At 36.7% G+C, this 16,489-nt stretch overlaps 1 protein-coding gene across 1 annotated transcript; it reads left to right on the top strand.

Annotated features, from left to right (window-relative positions):
- The first annotated feature begins 7,166 nt into the window (after positions 1–7,166).
- Positions 7,167–14,233, top strand: LOC127069709 (pickpocket protein 19-like). The gene is made up of 7 exons (XM_051007070.1): positions 7,167–8,546; positions 9,177–9,435; positions 9,849–10,130; positions 11,894–12,163; positions 12,285–12,341; positions 12,468–12,692; positions 13,805–14,233. The coding sequence occupies exons 1-7, from the start codon at positions 8,331–8,333 to the stop codon at positions 14,077–14,079; spliced, it is 1,584 nt and encodes a 527-aa protein (XP_050863027.1). The 5' UTR covers positions 7,167–8,330; the 3' UTR covers positions 14,080–14,233.
- The last annotated feature ends 2,256 nt before the right edge of the window (positions 14,234–16,489 follow it).

Raw genomic sequence — 16,489 nt, 5'->3', positions numbered from 1 at the left:
GGTTCGAAGCAACGGATAGAAAGAGATCGAGAGAGAGAAAGAGAGAAAGAGAGAGAGAGAGAGAAACAGAACGAAGCCAGATTCGGACGGCAATTGTGTCCGAGGTCGCGGACTACGTTTCGCGAATTGCATATTGATTTTACGCGTTGAAACTCGGCAATGTCTCCGATCGATGCAACGCGTCACGTCGAGAAACAAAATTTCACCAACTTTTTCTCCGATAACCAGGAAAATTTTTCAGAATCCGTTAACACGTACGAAACGTTTGACATTAACGAGGTATGATTGTTCTTTTTAAAAATAAAGAACGAAGAATGACTTTTTCCACCACTCGTTCGAATCCTCTTCTCTTTTACCAGATAAAACGTTGAGGAAAAATTTGTCGAAGAGGTAAGGCAAAGGGACGCTGACTACGACCAACAGTCGATTGACATTTTTTTATTTGTGACAGCGATTATGAGTTGGATTATAATTTCGTCGCTCATTAACGTCACTATCTTAGATTTGACTGATAAAGGGAAAATCATTCGCTGAAGGGGATTTCTGATAACGCGAAAAAAATATTTCTGATTGAAGTCCCTCATTGATTTCGTTGAAAGGAATGAAAGATTCGATCTTTTAGGATCTCGAATTTCAAAGAACGATTAAGGAAACAATATCGTTCGGACTCGGTCGGAAGGTTGGGAAAAAATCTCTAGAACAAAAAAAGAGAAAAAGAAAGAAAGAAAGAAAGAAGAGAAAAAAAAAGAAATTCAACTTACTTTCACTAAATTCTTTCGAAATGGAAAAGAAACGTTTTACAGCAAGGTGGACGGTAGCATGTTTGAGGACAAACGTAGACGAATTCTTACGTCAAGCTCCGATGGTTCAAGAAGTAAGACCCACAAAATCCTTTCCTTCGTCGGCACGTAGCCGTAGCTTTTCCGTGACATCGCACGACGAAACTTCGCGTATATCATGGGATTAAGCCGTATCTTTGCGAGCCCGAGATGAGATGGCGGTGGGAGAGGGAAGGGAACAGGAAGAAAGAGAAACGGGAAAATATGTGGAAAAGGAAGAAATAAGAGGTCGGAGTAAAAGTTCAGCCCTCGTTATTCGACTCGTAGCTCGCCAAACAAGACGAACGAACGGAACGAGTAGTGTGCTCTATGGTCAAGCTGCTCGAACTCGACCCCTGTGGAACTTTAAATCCGTTTCTAGTGAAAATAGTATGGTATATACCGACCGTCCCTCTTTTTCCATTCTTTCTACGTGTTTTTAGATTCAACAAAATTTATGGAACTTGATATGTAAAATAATATTATGAAAGGGCTTTCTTCTAATTAACAAATTCTGCTAGCTGCGATATGAATGTACAGTTGAAGCATATATAAATATATATTTTTCGTATAATTGGAATTGTTTCTTCTTTCTTCGTTGCTTCAGATTTATGTAATAATATTTTTCATAAATCAAACGCATCGGTACGGATAAAATGTAGACCGTTCGTTATTAATAATAAATATGTTTAATATAGGAAATCTCTATAGGATGATATAAATAAGAATAGACACTTTGAAAGGATGTCAGGAAAGAACTTATAGCCGAATATCATTATCGTACGTCGTTATATCGATGTCCCCATCCTCTCGATCTCTTCACAGTGTCATTTATTTCGACAGCATTCTACGCTCATCTCGTGTTTAAAGATACTCGCGGCCACGGGAATTTACGTTGTGGAAATGCGAAACGTGTCCCAACGAAAAATATCGTCGCTATTTTTCAATGCGTAGGAAGAAAAATATTCGCTCGGATGAGTCGTAAATCGTGCGGTGAGTTGCGTTTCGACGAAAACGAGAGAAAGAGAAAGAGAAAGAGAAAAGAAAGAATAATCATTTCGGACTGCTCCTTCGTGACGTGCTGCTTTCATATTTTCGTAAGATTAGCATCCAATTTGCAATTAAGGGAGTCCGAAAAGTCAGTCATCCCTGTACATATTTTACAATCAAATATTTACAATGTAAATTTTTATTCACAAAGTAATTTCTCATGTTAATTCATGTTTACAATATTTCAAAAAAATCTCTCCCCTTCGCAAAAAGACGCGCAACCTCCGGACAAAGCATTAGTTCGATTGAAATCATTTGGAGAAACTTTTGAATGCATTACAAAAAAAAAAAAAAGATAGATTAAAAAATACACTATGTTTACAAAATACTTGACATTTACGTCTGCTCGACCTCATTCCTTTCGATAGCTAGGCAATATTTGTATACGTTCCATCGTTCGATAAAATCGACTAGAATTTTTCAAAAATTCAAATAACGAAACCCGAGAGAATATTTACATTTATCTTCTTTTACCTTTTTTACTCGATTTTTTATATCTCTACCAATCTCTACCAATGCGTTAAGAAAGCTACACGAAATATAAATAAGAGAGAAAAAGGGGGAAAAAAAGAGAAAAGAAAAAAGAAAGAAAAAAGTCCAAAAGAGCATCGTAAGCTTTTCGAGAAACTTTCAAAAGATTCTCCATCTGTTTCTTATTTTTTTCCTTTTTTCCTTCCATTTTCCAAGTGTGATCATCCAGCCACGGCCGATTTTATGCCAATAAATCCGATGCTCCGACGAAAACGATCCTTGGAAGGTTACTTTCAGGTTGGATCGGCTTTCTCGGTCGTCGAACTTCGTACAGATATGGTTGGAGAAGGTGAAGGGACGAAGTTTTCCAGGGGATCGAGGTCGGGTCAAACCGTGCACCTCGGGATTTCGCGAGTTTTGTTCGGCCGCTAAAGATTTAAGTGGAAGAAACGAATCTTCGGTCTGCCCGAAGGAAAACCTAAGAAGGGATGGCGAGGTTGGAGAGATGTGGGAAGGGAAAGAAGGAGAGTACCACCCTCAAACACTTCGTTCCATCTTCGAGAGTCTTTTTTACTTTTTTTCCTCTTTCGTTTCTCCGTCTTTCTTTTATATTCCCTTTCCTTTTCTTTTTCTCTTTCTCACAGACCGGATAATATCGATCCCCACTTTCACCACTACCAACAAGTCGATTATGCTCGCCTCGCTTATATCCTGAATTACTTATGAAATTATTCAACGAAAGTGTGGGCACACGCGTGAACCAAGAAAAAAAGAGGAAAGAAGAAAAAGACAGAAAAAAGAAGTAAAAGGAAAAAAAAGAAAGGAAGAAAGAAAGAAAAACACATCAAGAATCTAATGCGGCCAATTTAAATCTCCCTTTTTGTCGTACCATAAGTGTCGTTTTCCTAATGGGAAAATCGTGTAAACTTTGCGCGTAGCCAGTTGAACGAAATTTTCAAACGACTTCTTCGATCGTCATGATTTCATTATCAAACTTCCGCAGGCTCATGGCCCCACGTCGTTTAAGTTTACCCTATCGAGAAACGGACGAGGGTAATAGTGGAAGGAAAGATAGAAGGGGGGAGGAGGAAGTACGTCGAATGCTCTTCTTCTTCTGGTTCTTCTGCTTCTTCTTCTTCTTCTTCTTCTTCTTCTTCTTCTTCTTCTAGCACTTCGATACTTTTCTCTCTGTTTTCTTCTTCCTTTTCTCCTTTTCTCCTTTTTCTTTTTTTATTTTTTTTCTTTCTCCTCTTTCTTTCGAAACTCTCACCCAATGGCGCCGTTTCTTCACGATCTTTCACCACACCTTTAAACGTTCATTTCATTTGAGGGTAGTCTCCTATTTACTCGTAAGTATACTTTCCTTAAAGAGCTATTCCAGTCGGTATGATTGAAAAGATCTTAAACAATGAAATTTTTCGACTAAGTTCTTCGAATTTTATCTTTCTATTCTAAGAAATCATCATTGTTACAAACGCTCTGTAAAAGAGAACTTTTACAGATAAAAAAGTATTAATTAAAGCATCGAGATTTTGAGAATGGTTTTAAAAACCAATTATATATCCGAACTGAGAGGATTTGTAAAGATCTGAAATATTTCTGAAACGTTTTCTTTCTTTTTTTTTTTTTATTTATTTATTTTTTATATATACATATATATTTCTTCCTTTTCTGTTGTCAAGTAAAAAGATAATGTAACGATCATCCAAATGCATTAAAGACGTCCCTTGTATAATCCAACATCCAAAGGACAAAAGAAGAAAGCAAATTCTTTGTCGATCAGCTGTCGTTAGAACGATTATAGGAAATTGCCGGCCGCGAAATTTTATTCGAAACGTGGCGTTAACTCGAGGCACGGAGGACGAGAGGAATTTTATTCCGATAAATTTCGAGTAGAACGAATCAACGGAATTTCCACGCTGCGCGTTAATGAACGCGGCAATTTGTGAAAAAAAGAAGAGAAAAAAAAACGACGGGGGAGAGAGAGAGAGAAAAAGAAAGAGAAAGAGAAAGAGACAAAGAGACAGAGACAGAGAGAGAAAAGATAAACGACGAATCGTAGGTGAGTTGACACCAGCATACTCGACGAATCTCGCTGTGAGTTACATACATACAATATGTATATACATATGTACTCGCATTTGTATATATATATATATATGTATATATACGTATATATCGGCTTGCACGCGGTATACTTGAAAAGCTTAGGGTGAGAAGTGGATGTCTTCCGCGACGTGATTCTCCGCGGCTGCGTCTTCATTATTCGTGAGTATCAAAACCAGCATCTCGTTAGTTTCTACGTTCCTCTTTCTTTGAAATACCGCCGCTAGCTAGTAAATATATGTATTATGTATCACGTACATATGTATATATATATATATATATATATTGTTATATATCATTGATATCATTTCGTTGTATGGAGATTGTACGTTCGGATATACAAAATATTCTTAATATCAAATATATTGAATTTTATATTATTGAATAATATAGTTATAAGTGAAATTTATTAATTGAATAATTGATCGATCAAACAATTCATCGATTACGAGTTATTTATATTTTTAAGTTAGATTTATTTGATCTTTTTCTAAATTGTTAACGCCGGATATTGTATAAAATTTTTCCGGCATAATTCAGATTCTATTACTTATAAAGAAAAAGAAAAAGAAATATTGAATAGGGAAATGTTGCCAAAGAGGAAAGGAAAGTAAAGATTAAAAAAAAAAGAGAGAGAAAAAACAAGGAAAAACGACAAATAAAAAGAGCCGACGAGAACGAAAAATCGAATCGATTGGACTGGGAGACATAAATCTTGCGATACTTCACGAAGCGGTTAGCGGAGTCGTTAAAACTTAATGGCGCTTAAATCCGACGAATTGAGCGTGAAGCCATCGATAACCTCGGCCTCGCCTTCTACTATTCGTTCTAGCATTTTTTTTGTCTTCTTCTATCTTCTTTTTCAAAGCAAATTGTGGAGAAAAAAAAAAAAGGAAATGAAATCGCGATAAGACAGAAATGCTTATGATAAATTTCCCGTGATCGATGGAGCTGCTTGGCGATAAACAAAAATGGGGAAAAAAACGAAGCAAAAAAATAGAAAAAAAAAAGAAAGAAAAATAGCTCGTTTGTGGCACGATCTAGCAGCCTACTTTCGAAGAGCTTCTTCATTATTCGCGGACATCGAGATCAGGCATCTGTCTGTCTATCTCTTTCTTTCTTTCTTTCTCTCTCTCTCTCTCTCTCTCTTGTTCGTGCCAATGCTGTTTGCCCAACAATCACGTTAAACGGATTATCTTGATCACGTCGGATGAACGATCAAATATGTGCCGGCTTTTCCTCGACCGACGGCGGGACCTTCGCAAGCGGATAATTGATTGGATTCTATTTGCACTGATCCACTGATACAGAAGAACAAAAAAAGAGACAGAGAGAGAGAGGAAGAGAGAGAGAGAGAGAGAGGAAGAGGAACAAGGATACATTTACACCCACGAAAGCTTTTGACCTTTTTTATACACTATCGTTCAGTCCAAACCTTGCCTGCCTACAACGAACACCCTGTGTTTCGTGCTCGAATCTAAATACGGCTAGTTTATGGATAGCCACCGAAAGAGTTTACATGATTTTCTAAAAGAATTTGAAGAACTTTAAATTAAAGGTATGTAAATGTTTGAAAATCGTATTAACATATCATTTAAAAGTTTAAATACGATTAAAAATAGACACGCGAATAGACAAAACGCGGGATGAATATATCTATAGGGTAGATAGATAGATATACATAAATTTTCCTATAAAAATACAAGCATTTCAATGTACTCATGAACGGTAGAGCGTATGCGGTATTCAAAATTGTTCCCACTGTAATAAAGTTTTGGAAATTTGAGCAACACGCACATACGATCCACGTTTGATAAACTAATTCGCACACGTCGCTCGACGACGGATATGGCCGCTAAATCGGTTTGGAAAATCCATCGATGTGACACGCGGAATCGGTGATTCGTTCCCGGAAATGAGGGCAGAAACGAACAATCAAATCGCTGTCGAATTAATGCGCTCTTCATGCGGACGATATTAACGAACGAACGAACGAATATTACGGGCCGGTGTCAATATTAATATTCTCGCGTCACCTCTCGTTTGTGGCGATGCCCTTTTCATTTTAATCGTCGTCCTATCGATATCAACGAGGAAGAGAAAGTGAATATGATAAAGAAGGAACGATTTCGTAGCGACCAGGTTTTGTATAAACTTTAGAGACTGATCGATATTATAATGATAATCTAAAGAAAACTATGAATAATTTTTTCTTCCTCTCTTTTCCTTTTCTTTTTTTCTTTCCATTCGTACTTTCGTTAGATTTCTAACGAGTAGAACGATCGGGGCTTTTCATCGTGTTAAAAAGATTTCTTTTTCCACTCTTTTTTTTTTTCACCTGACCATTATCGCTCCGGGATTTCCAATAATCTGACGAATAAATGTCATTAACATACCATTCATTTTTTATCGACGATAAATTGCAATTATTTTTCAGATGACGTTAATAATCGACTCTTTCGATCGGGTCGATTGAAAAACAAAACAAACAAAAAAAAAAGAAAAAAGAAAGGTAGAGAGAAAGAGAGAGAGAGAAAGAAAAAAGAAAGAAATTTCATCCGATAAAAGTATGTATAAAAATCACGTCGTATCATTACGGTACATTTATCAATTATGCAGAAACACAAATTTTTTATACCGACCTTGGTTGATAGTAAGGCTTGCTGGCGTGTAACTCGAGTAGTCCGCTGAACGAAGGTCAATCGGGTTCAACGAGACCCACGACGGTAATAAGAGTCCTTCGCTTAAGTAAAACGAGTGCTCGTCGAGTCTCTCTCTCTCTCTCTATCTCTATCTTTATTTCTATCTCTGTCTATCCCTATCTCTCTCTCTCTCTATTTCTCTCTATCTCTATCTCTCTCTTGTTAAAACGAACATTTCTCTCGATGCAAGCCCGTGTCGATGCAACCAATGATCGTGCTATGGCGGAAGCTCAACCGCTTACTCGCTGTTGAGTTGTGAATTTGAATCCGTCGCGCGGAATAAACGCACCCTCGTTTTCTTCCGCGTTTCCTACAGCTTATATAGCCCTCTCCTTGGTGGCACGTTCATCATCGATAACAAGCCAAGAGAACGAGAGACGACGATGACGACGACACTACCTGTTCCCGCATACTAATTCTCTTAGTCAAGGTGCCATGTCATCGTCCTTTACCGCTTTTCAACATTCTCGATTTCCCTTTGACAATTGATTAACCTTTCGTACGAGACCATTTTTCTCAATGAACTTTCTTCCACTGCGACATTTGATCTTTTATTTTGATACCGATTACTGAATCACAGATTGATCAGAATCTCTTGATTTTTGAGATATTACCATTTGAGATATTTGCGTGATTGTTTCCTTTTCTCTTCTTTTTTTATTTCTACGTATCTGAGTATATAATTTTCTGAGTTTGATCTGAGTTTAATGCACTATGACGTTTCGTTGCGAACAAGTTTCTAGGAAAATCATACCGGTTGAATTAGATTTAATTGAAATCCTCGTACGTTGTCGGATATTAGAAATAATCTAATCGTCCTTTACGAGTATCTTTCTTTTGCATAGTGATATCGATTCGAAGGAAACCGGCAAGCAAGGATTCTAATCGTAGTGAAATAATTAAACCCTAGGAAGGAGAACGAGGGAGAAGGAGGAAAAGGAGGAGGAGAAGGAGGAGGAGGAAGAGGGGGAGGAGCAAGAAGAAGAGGAGGAGAGAAAGAGGAAGGGAAAGCACGTAAATCGTTAAGAGGTCGTTGAACCTGATAAATTAGGAAGTTCATAGATACAGCCGACTCTTTGTGAGAGCTCACACTTTGGAGAGTTTTACGAAAGCAAGAGAGAAAGAGACAAAAAAGAGGGCGATACCTTTAAAAAGAGAAACTGTTGGAATCGCGAGAGTGTTCATGAAGTACCGAAGAGGAAGAAGACAACGACGGAAACGATTCGAAAGTTTCTGCCAGACTTTGCAATGCTATTGCTCTCATACAACCGTGCACGGCTTGAAATATGTCTCGAATAAAGAATTAAGTTTCCTCGAAAGACTTTTCTGGCTGTTTATAGTCGTTCTCTCGTCGATTTTTGCCATTGGAACGATCTACATGATAGCCGAAGAATTTCAGGTGATTCTACGATGCCCTAACGAACTAAACGACCCTATCGTTCAACGTCGACGATGATAGATGGATGGATGGGTGGATGGATGGATGGTTCGCACCGAACTCGGTTTTGCATCGAACACCTACTTTAACATATACACAGATATACATATACATATACATATATATGTATATATGTGTATATATATATATGTGTACCTACATACATATATATTGGCCGCTACGAGACTTCCAAGTTAAATCGAATTTAAATTTTCAAGTTTATCTCGCTCACGCAAGAGCCGCTTCGATAATGATGCTCGCCTTAATCTAAAACGTTCTCCTAGACTATTAAACCGATCAGTTCATGAACCTGTACATTTTTATTTTTCTTTTTTTTTTCCTTCTTTTTGTTAACTATCATGCATGTAGGTACATTGAAACGTTGAAGTGAAAATGTCGATATTTATGCTCTTTTTAATAAAAGGCACAATTCCTTTACCCCATCTCACATAAAAGTATCAACGTTTCCACTTCTATGCTTTACAAGTTTTATCTGTGAAAAGCAAAAAAAAAAAAAGAGAGACGAGTGAACAAAAAGTATATAGCGAAACAAAAGGACGATAAATAAAAACTTTTTATCTCTTCTCGTAGACTTATCCAACGTCCTCCAGCATAGAGTCGACGAATTACAAAATTTCTGGCATACCATTCCCAAGTGTGGTCATTTGTCCGAACCAGCACATTGATTGGAAAACAGCGATGGATCTCGAGAAGAAAATCTTCTCTAATTCCACGAAAGAAAGCAGCGTCACGACCTTTCGCGAACTACTACAGAAACTATCGATCATAAGTTTCGGTGACTTCGATCTTCTGATGTTCCTAAAGGATCGAGATCTTGACGAACTCGCTGGTGCGTTGAATGGAATTTCAATTTAGATTTTTATACAACTCGTCTTTGCAGAAAAGGAAAAGAGAAGAGAGATAGAGTTCGAAGAAATTTAAAGATTCTTACGAATAAATTTAACTCTTTGCATATCTTGTTATAATACTTTATCATCTTTCTCATTATTTTTAATGAATTTTTCAAAACTTCATTCCTGATTTAGTTACAAATAATTCATGATCTTTATGATCTCTTAATTGCTATCGAAAAGAAAAATATATTTGAAAATATATTAAAAAATATATTTAAAAATATACGTCATAATTATCGTTACATTATAGTACATGAAATTTTAAATCGAATACGTTAATATGATTGCATTAATAAGAACGTATCGACTATGAATTTTGGTTATCGATCCTTACGTCATCTTCGAGAAGATATCAACGTTACGAGAATACTTCTGGAAACGATACCAAAGTGTTCGGATCTCCTTTCTCGTTGTTGGTGGCGAAACTCCTACCGTGACTGCTGTGAGATCTTCGAGGTTCAAAAGACAGAGTACGGCTTTTGTTACTCCTTCAACTCGGAGTTGTCTGAAGAACGGAGAGATCAAACTAAAGACAAGGAAACGCGACCGCGAAGAACATCTGGTTACGGCGAATGGAGTGGCGTTCAACTGACGATGAATTTGGAGAATATAAATAAACCACCAAACTCCAGTAAGATTTTAAAAACAATAATTTCGTTTAATTCATTAATAACACTTTATATATTTGGCTCGTATAATCGTAATTCCCGCAACATAACGTATCCAATTATTGTTCATTCAAAGAGTTTATTTCGAATGAATGAAAATTTCAATGGATTCTCGGTTAAATCGTAAATAAACACAAACATATACAAATTCGCGAGATCGTTATTATTTCGCTTAATTTACTCTATAAATAATAAATCGATGCGATATCGAGTATCAGAAAATGAACGAAATCAAGTATGAGCATAAACAATACAAATAATGCATAAGTATCGATTTATGTTGCACTCGCCTGATATGTTCTACGTTTTATCCTCATCGATATATTACAAATGTGAACGTTACGTTCTAATGCTTTACGGTATACGATATTTGCGATTATGCATGACAAAGATGCACGATGTGTTCCTAAGGTATATGAATAAATTTATATTTTTAATATATATATATACATATGAGAGATATTCGGATGTAATGTATTAGACATCAAATAAAACGTTTTAATCATAACATTGCGCCATATAATCGAGCATGTAATTTCATCATTTAAATTTGGTAATTATCTGATCGATTATAAAATGAATAATCTACTAACGTCATAACGTTAATCAGACTGATACCAATCAGCTTAGAATCATCGGGAATAAATTGAATTTAAATTAATCACATCGACGAAACAGATAGAAAGAGAAAGAGAAAGAGAGAGAGAGAAAGAGACGGAAAATATGTGAATTACGTTAAAAGAAAATGAAATATAATATTAAGCTTTTTATTTCCTTATCTCATTTTCTTACGGACTTTATTATAAAGTAATATTTCACTGTGCTATCGTCGCTTTCACAGTGAGCAAGAAGTTAATAAGCAACGTCAGACGCACATTATAAAACGTTCAACTTTTTTTCTTTATATTTTTTTCATCTTTTTTTTTTCTCCGAGAGAAATAAAGACTTTTCAAGTTACCTTCTCCGTAGAATCTTTGATTAAATTGTCACGTGGTTACCAGTATATTTATTAGCAAATTCGAGCTTATGGTAACTATTGGGTCTACGTTGGTAATCACAGAGACCAATACGCAAGGTTTGCTCTTAATGTAACTCGAATGTTAAACCAGTGACAGTGTAACTTCATCAGCGTGGCATGTCAATCCAGAGCTCGTTAACCGAACAAGCAAAAGGCTTTATATCCGAATCAATTCCCGATATCCCATGTCGACGTACGCATAATTCCTGAAATGTCGTTGGTGATAACCAACAGGCATTCTTCGACCGGACGAATTATTGATCGAATTCGACGGACGATTTCACTCGGCTTGCAATATGACAAATAGCATTTATAACCGTTTTAAATATAAATTTATCCTTTCAAAAATTCAGAATGGGTGGCCATTTTTAATCGTCTCGGTAATACTTTTCAAATCAAATGAAATTATTTGTCAACGTTTTATCGGCTCTTTCCTGTCTCGATTGCGAAAGAATTAAAAAAGTAATACATTTTTTATACACACACACACACACAAATATATATATATATATATATATATATATATATATATATATATATATATATGAAATGAAAATAATAAAATTTGCGAATCGCATAAGATTTAAGATAAAGTCTGAAGAAAAAGTTGTTGCCGAGAGAAGAAAATTTTACAACCACACACACGCATATATATATACTTATTATTCTAGCTTAGAACACGTCGTTTCTCCGTCTGTCACGTTTCAGAAGAAATGGACGGTGGATACGTGATGATACAAGGACCGAGAGTTTGGCCTAACAGCGGCACCATGACACCAGTCGGCGTTGTTCTCAGTATCGCTTTAGACTGCATCTCGGGATATGCGACACAACGAGTCCTCGAGCTCGACGACGACAGGATGCCGTGCAAATACGACGAGAACGGACTCTACAACCAGCAAACCTGCATATCTTTTTGCAAGCGAGCTTACGCGGTCAAGTACTGCGGCTGCAACCCGTCCTTTCTATTTCCATCCAGTGAGACTATCCACTGCCATCTACTTTTACTTTTATACTTGAGAATTTGTGTTATGTACGATAACATATATACATATATATATATATATACATGTACGTAACTTAAAGATATCTGTTTCAGCTACTACCATTCGTGATTGCAATATCAAAGATTTGATTTGTCTTGCGGAAAATAACGGTATGTATTCGAAAAAAATGATGAAAATTACAATTGTAATGAACTAAAATTGATGGTTTTTTTGGTGGATTTTTTTTTTTTTTTGATTAGATTTAACTTACATATTTTTTCTTTCGTTCGATACAGATATATTCAATTCGTATTATCTGCTGCAAGACAAACAAATAGTCGATGACAAACCAGGAATGCTATGCGATTGTCCACCAGAATGCGAATATTATTTCTACAAACCACGGTTGACGGTAGTACCGATATCACGAAGCAAGGATATCGTCGTGGACATACATTTCGAGACGCAAACGAGCTTTCGATATAAGACCGACATTGTCTTAACGAAACTCGACCTCCTTGGTAATTGACGTCATCCTACATTTCCATATCCAGCCAAGGCACAACGAAGCTTCTATCCTATTCAGAACTCGACGCCTAGCATTGTTACCGAAGCTTTTGTTTTTCGAAATGTTCTTCGAGACCACGGAGATTAGCATGGATCTGATCTAATGACTTTCTGCGCGGACAAAAGGATCTTAACAACCTAATAAGCACGTTATCACTAGAAAACATCGATTATATGTTTCTGACAATCTTCTCTTTTTCTCTCGCTCTGTTTCTCCTTTTCTTTTTTCATTCTCACTGTCCTTTCTCGTTATCCTTTTCTTTCTCTCTCCATCGGTCCAAACGAAATCGTTCTTTTTTCTTCACAACTCTCGTCGAGTTTTTACAAAGCCAGTAAATTTTACAAGCCCGAATTACGATGTTCTCGGAACGCTGGAACTACATAATTTATTCGCACGTGCCATACCATATACCTATCCACACTCTGAGACTCTCTAGGACGGCTCACATAGATTCTCCCTTGCCTACAGGATCATAAATTTATCCCCAAACTTTTCATTCATATTGAATTAATTCCACCTTCGTCGTTCGTTTCGCAAAAGGCACGCGTTATCTACCTAACGGAAATGATCGTTCTATCAATTCTAAGTAAGCCCGGACTCACATTACTCGCCAAATGGAATAGAGTTTCAAACTTTTCCGTAGATTTTTCTACCTTTCTTTTCCAATTATACGCTCGCGAAAGTCGATGAAAAGTAAACACACCGCTGGATATAATATTAAATTCTACCGATCTTTTCTACGGTCCGCGTTTCTTCTTTTCACGAGAAATATTAGAGGAGAATCATTCCGATAAATTTTTCGAACTTTGAACACTTTGGAAATTTCCTCGAAAGACGCTGTAATGTTCGATGGGAAAGTCAAACAAAAGTACGGATCGATTTGTTTTCGATAAACTTATCGGTTTAAAAACGTATCCCTAGGGTTCCATAGTTTACGAGCTGATTATTATAATTATAAATTAAATCGTAAATTCTTTTGGAGATTTTCAATTTTCTTTTCTTTTCTTTTCTTTTTTCTTCAGAACTAATTTTGAATGAATACCAATTATTCTCTTATCGTTACAGTATCCTTCGGTGGTATTATCGGCTTGTTCCTCGGAGGTTCTCTCCTAAGCGCGGTGGAGCTCATTTACTATCTTCTAGTTCTCCTGTATTGTTGTGTTTCTTCCTGGTACAAGTCGGCTAAGCGAAAAGTTAACGTCCAAGGAGAGAGCGAAGCTGTGGTAACGGTAATTCCAAGATTACCTATTCTGGATTATGGACCCCTGAAATCGCAATCGAGGAAGATTCCGAATCTACTCGTCTACGATTACGCGAAGCAGAAACCCGACAGATATTGAAGCAATCACGGTTACCAGCTTTACTCGGAATATCATCACTTGCTTGGATTTCAGACTTTTAATAAAGAAATTTTCTCCAAGTTGCTATTATCATCGTTATTAATAATGAAAGAAATTATTAATATACATATGTACGTACCGAATACAATTTTAATGCCAAGTATAAATCTTCCGGAAATTGTCCTCTTCCAATCTTCTCAATTATTTTCAATGCAATTTAAAATACTTACGTTCTATTTGTCAGTATATCGAAATGAAATCGAAAATAACGATTTTCTGGATAGTACTATGAGATTTCTAGAGACTTGGAGAGTGTATGGAGAACAGAAAGATAAGTGCAGAATAAACAACTTCATTAAATCGGCACTAAGAAATCCGGAAAAAGCGACTAACAAGGAGAAAGGGTAGGGAACAGCTGTAGAAAGCGCGCAGAAATGTCACGTGACGAGACAAGTGCCACTTCACGTTTCTCCTCTCTCTCTCTCTCTCTCTTTCCTCCCTTTGCCTCTTTCTCTTCTCGGAGATACATCACACGGAGCAAGTAAAATCGTTCCATAGTTTCCGTATTTTCGTCTTTACCACCATGGGAATGCTTTGCATCCGGTACTAAGGGTAAGATGGGACTAAATGTACGCGGCTGTCTGACGGGCCTCCCATTTAGCCATTTATTATTTACGAGTGCGCTGAAGAGCTAAAGGTAAGACGTGCAAGAAGGATGGATGAAAGAAAAGATAGAGAGGAGTTGAGTAGAGGTGAGAAGTAACCTTGTGTTTTGTTCGTAACATAACAACGTCGAGAGTGTACATATAGTAGTGGGGACTTTAGTATTCGTATAACATGAATATGAAAATATATGTATACTATCTGTATACTATGTATATACTATGTATATACTATGTGTATACTACGTATATACTATGTACTATGTTTATACTATGTGTATACTATGCGTATACTATATTTTCAAAACAAACGGAAACTTTAATATATTGTTCGATGTGTACATAAAAAAAAAGAATAGGTCAGAAAAGTCAACTTACGTTTAATCCGTAAAGTAACAACGTCCACTATTTATGTGCGTGTGTGTGTACACCTTATTTTTCAGACAAATCGACTTTGTTATGTAGTCTAGTATATACGTATATAAAAGACGGAGAAGAAAAAAAAGAAGAATAGGAATCCCTACTCTCGCGTACAAGCGCTTATCTCCCTTCAAGTTTTCCCGTCGTACGTGTAAGATTTATCCGGCTTTGAAAGGTACGAAGCATTGCCAAAGCACAGCTTCTATTTTTTTTTCTTTTTTTCCTTTTCTCTCCCTTCTCTTTCCCAAAGCACCCGACAACGGTTCCATCATACGTCGTTCACTGATAACGACGTTTCCTTCCTTCCACTCGAGAAGACAGTACCCATGTACAGCAGTCGACAAAATTATAGGGTATAGATACTAGGTGTAAACGAGTTTTGCGAGGGAATGACGTCAGCATCGACTACGTAAATACTTTTTTTCGATCGAGCGAAACATACACAACCGTCGCCCTAGTCGTTCTAATTTCTTTCGAATATCGAAAGCGATGACGATTCGATATACGTATATCTTTTAAAGAATATTTTATAAAACACGAAATTCCCGAAAATATCGAAATATTCTCTACGTCAAAGTTTCTTCTCTTTAATCGGCAGGAGCTTCGTCAAGTTCCAAGACTATGTATGTAGTTCTTGCCAAAGCATTTGTTATATAAGTTCAGGGAGTAAATATTTCGAGAAGCAATGAAGTATTTGACTTGGAACATCCTACGAATATAAAATAAACGTCTGTTTCAGACATCGTCCTATTTTATTTTATTAACGACAAAGACTCGACTTCGTTCTGCCATTAGAAATATTTAATACGTATAGAGTCCATTGTAAAAAAAAAAAAAAAAAAAAGTAATAGTTACAATAATAAAATACTTTAATCGTCAATATATAATCGATCGTTATTGATCGATCAAAGGAACGAATCGATGTGACTGACACTTTTTACAATCGTGAAGAAAAAGAAAGGGCAGAAAATCAGAAGAGATAATCGATTATAAGTCACGTTGAAAAGGTGTTGCTTAGAGAAAGCGTGTATTCCTTTCCAAAGGCGCATTACTATTCAAGGGACGAACAGAAAGTGGAATAAAAACGAAATAAGTAGAAAGGAATAAAGCGGGGATAAGAGACGCGAGTTCGTAAGCTTTTATAAGCTCGCGTCGTTGGCGGATCGGTCGTCGTGAGACGTTAGCCTTTCGAGATGGATAAAACTGTCTGGTGTTAAGAGACTCTCTCTCTTTTTCCGTCTCTTACTTTCTCTCTCTCTCTCTCTCTCTCTCTCTCTCTCTCTCTCTCTCTCCATCTATCTATCTCCCTTTACTTCTCCTCTTCTACT

The sequence above is a fragment of the Vespula vulgaris genome, chromosome 16 (genome assembly GCF_905475345.1).
Source record: "Vespula vulgaris chromosome 16, iyVesVulg1.1, whole genome shotgun sequence".
NCBI classification, from domain to species: domain Eukaryota; kingdom Metazoa; phylum Arthropoda; class Insecta; order Hymenoptera; family Vespidae; genus Vespula; species Vespula vulgaris.
This window is presented reverse-complemented; position numbering and strand designations above follow the sequence as displayed.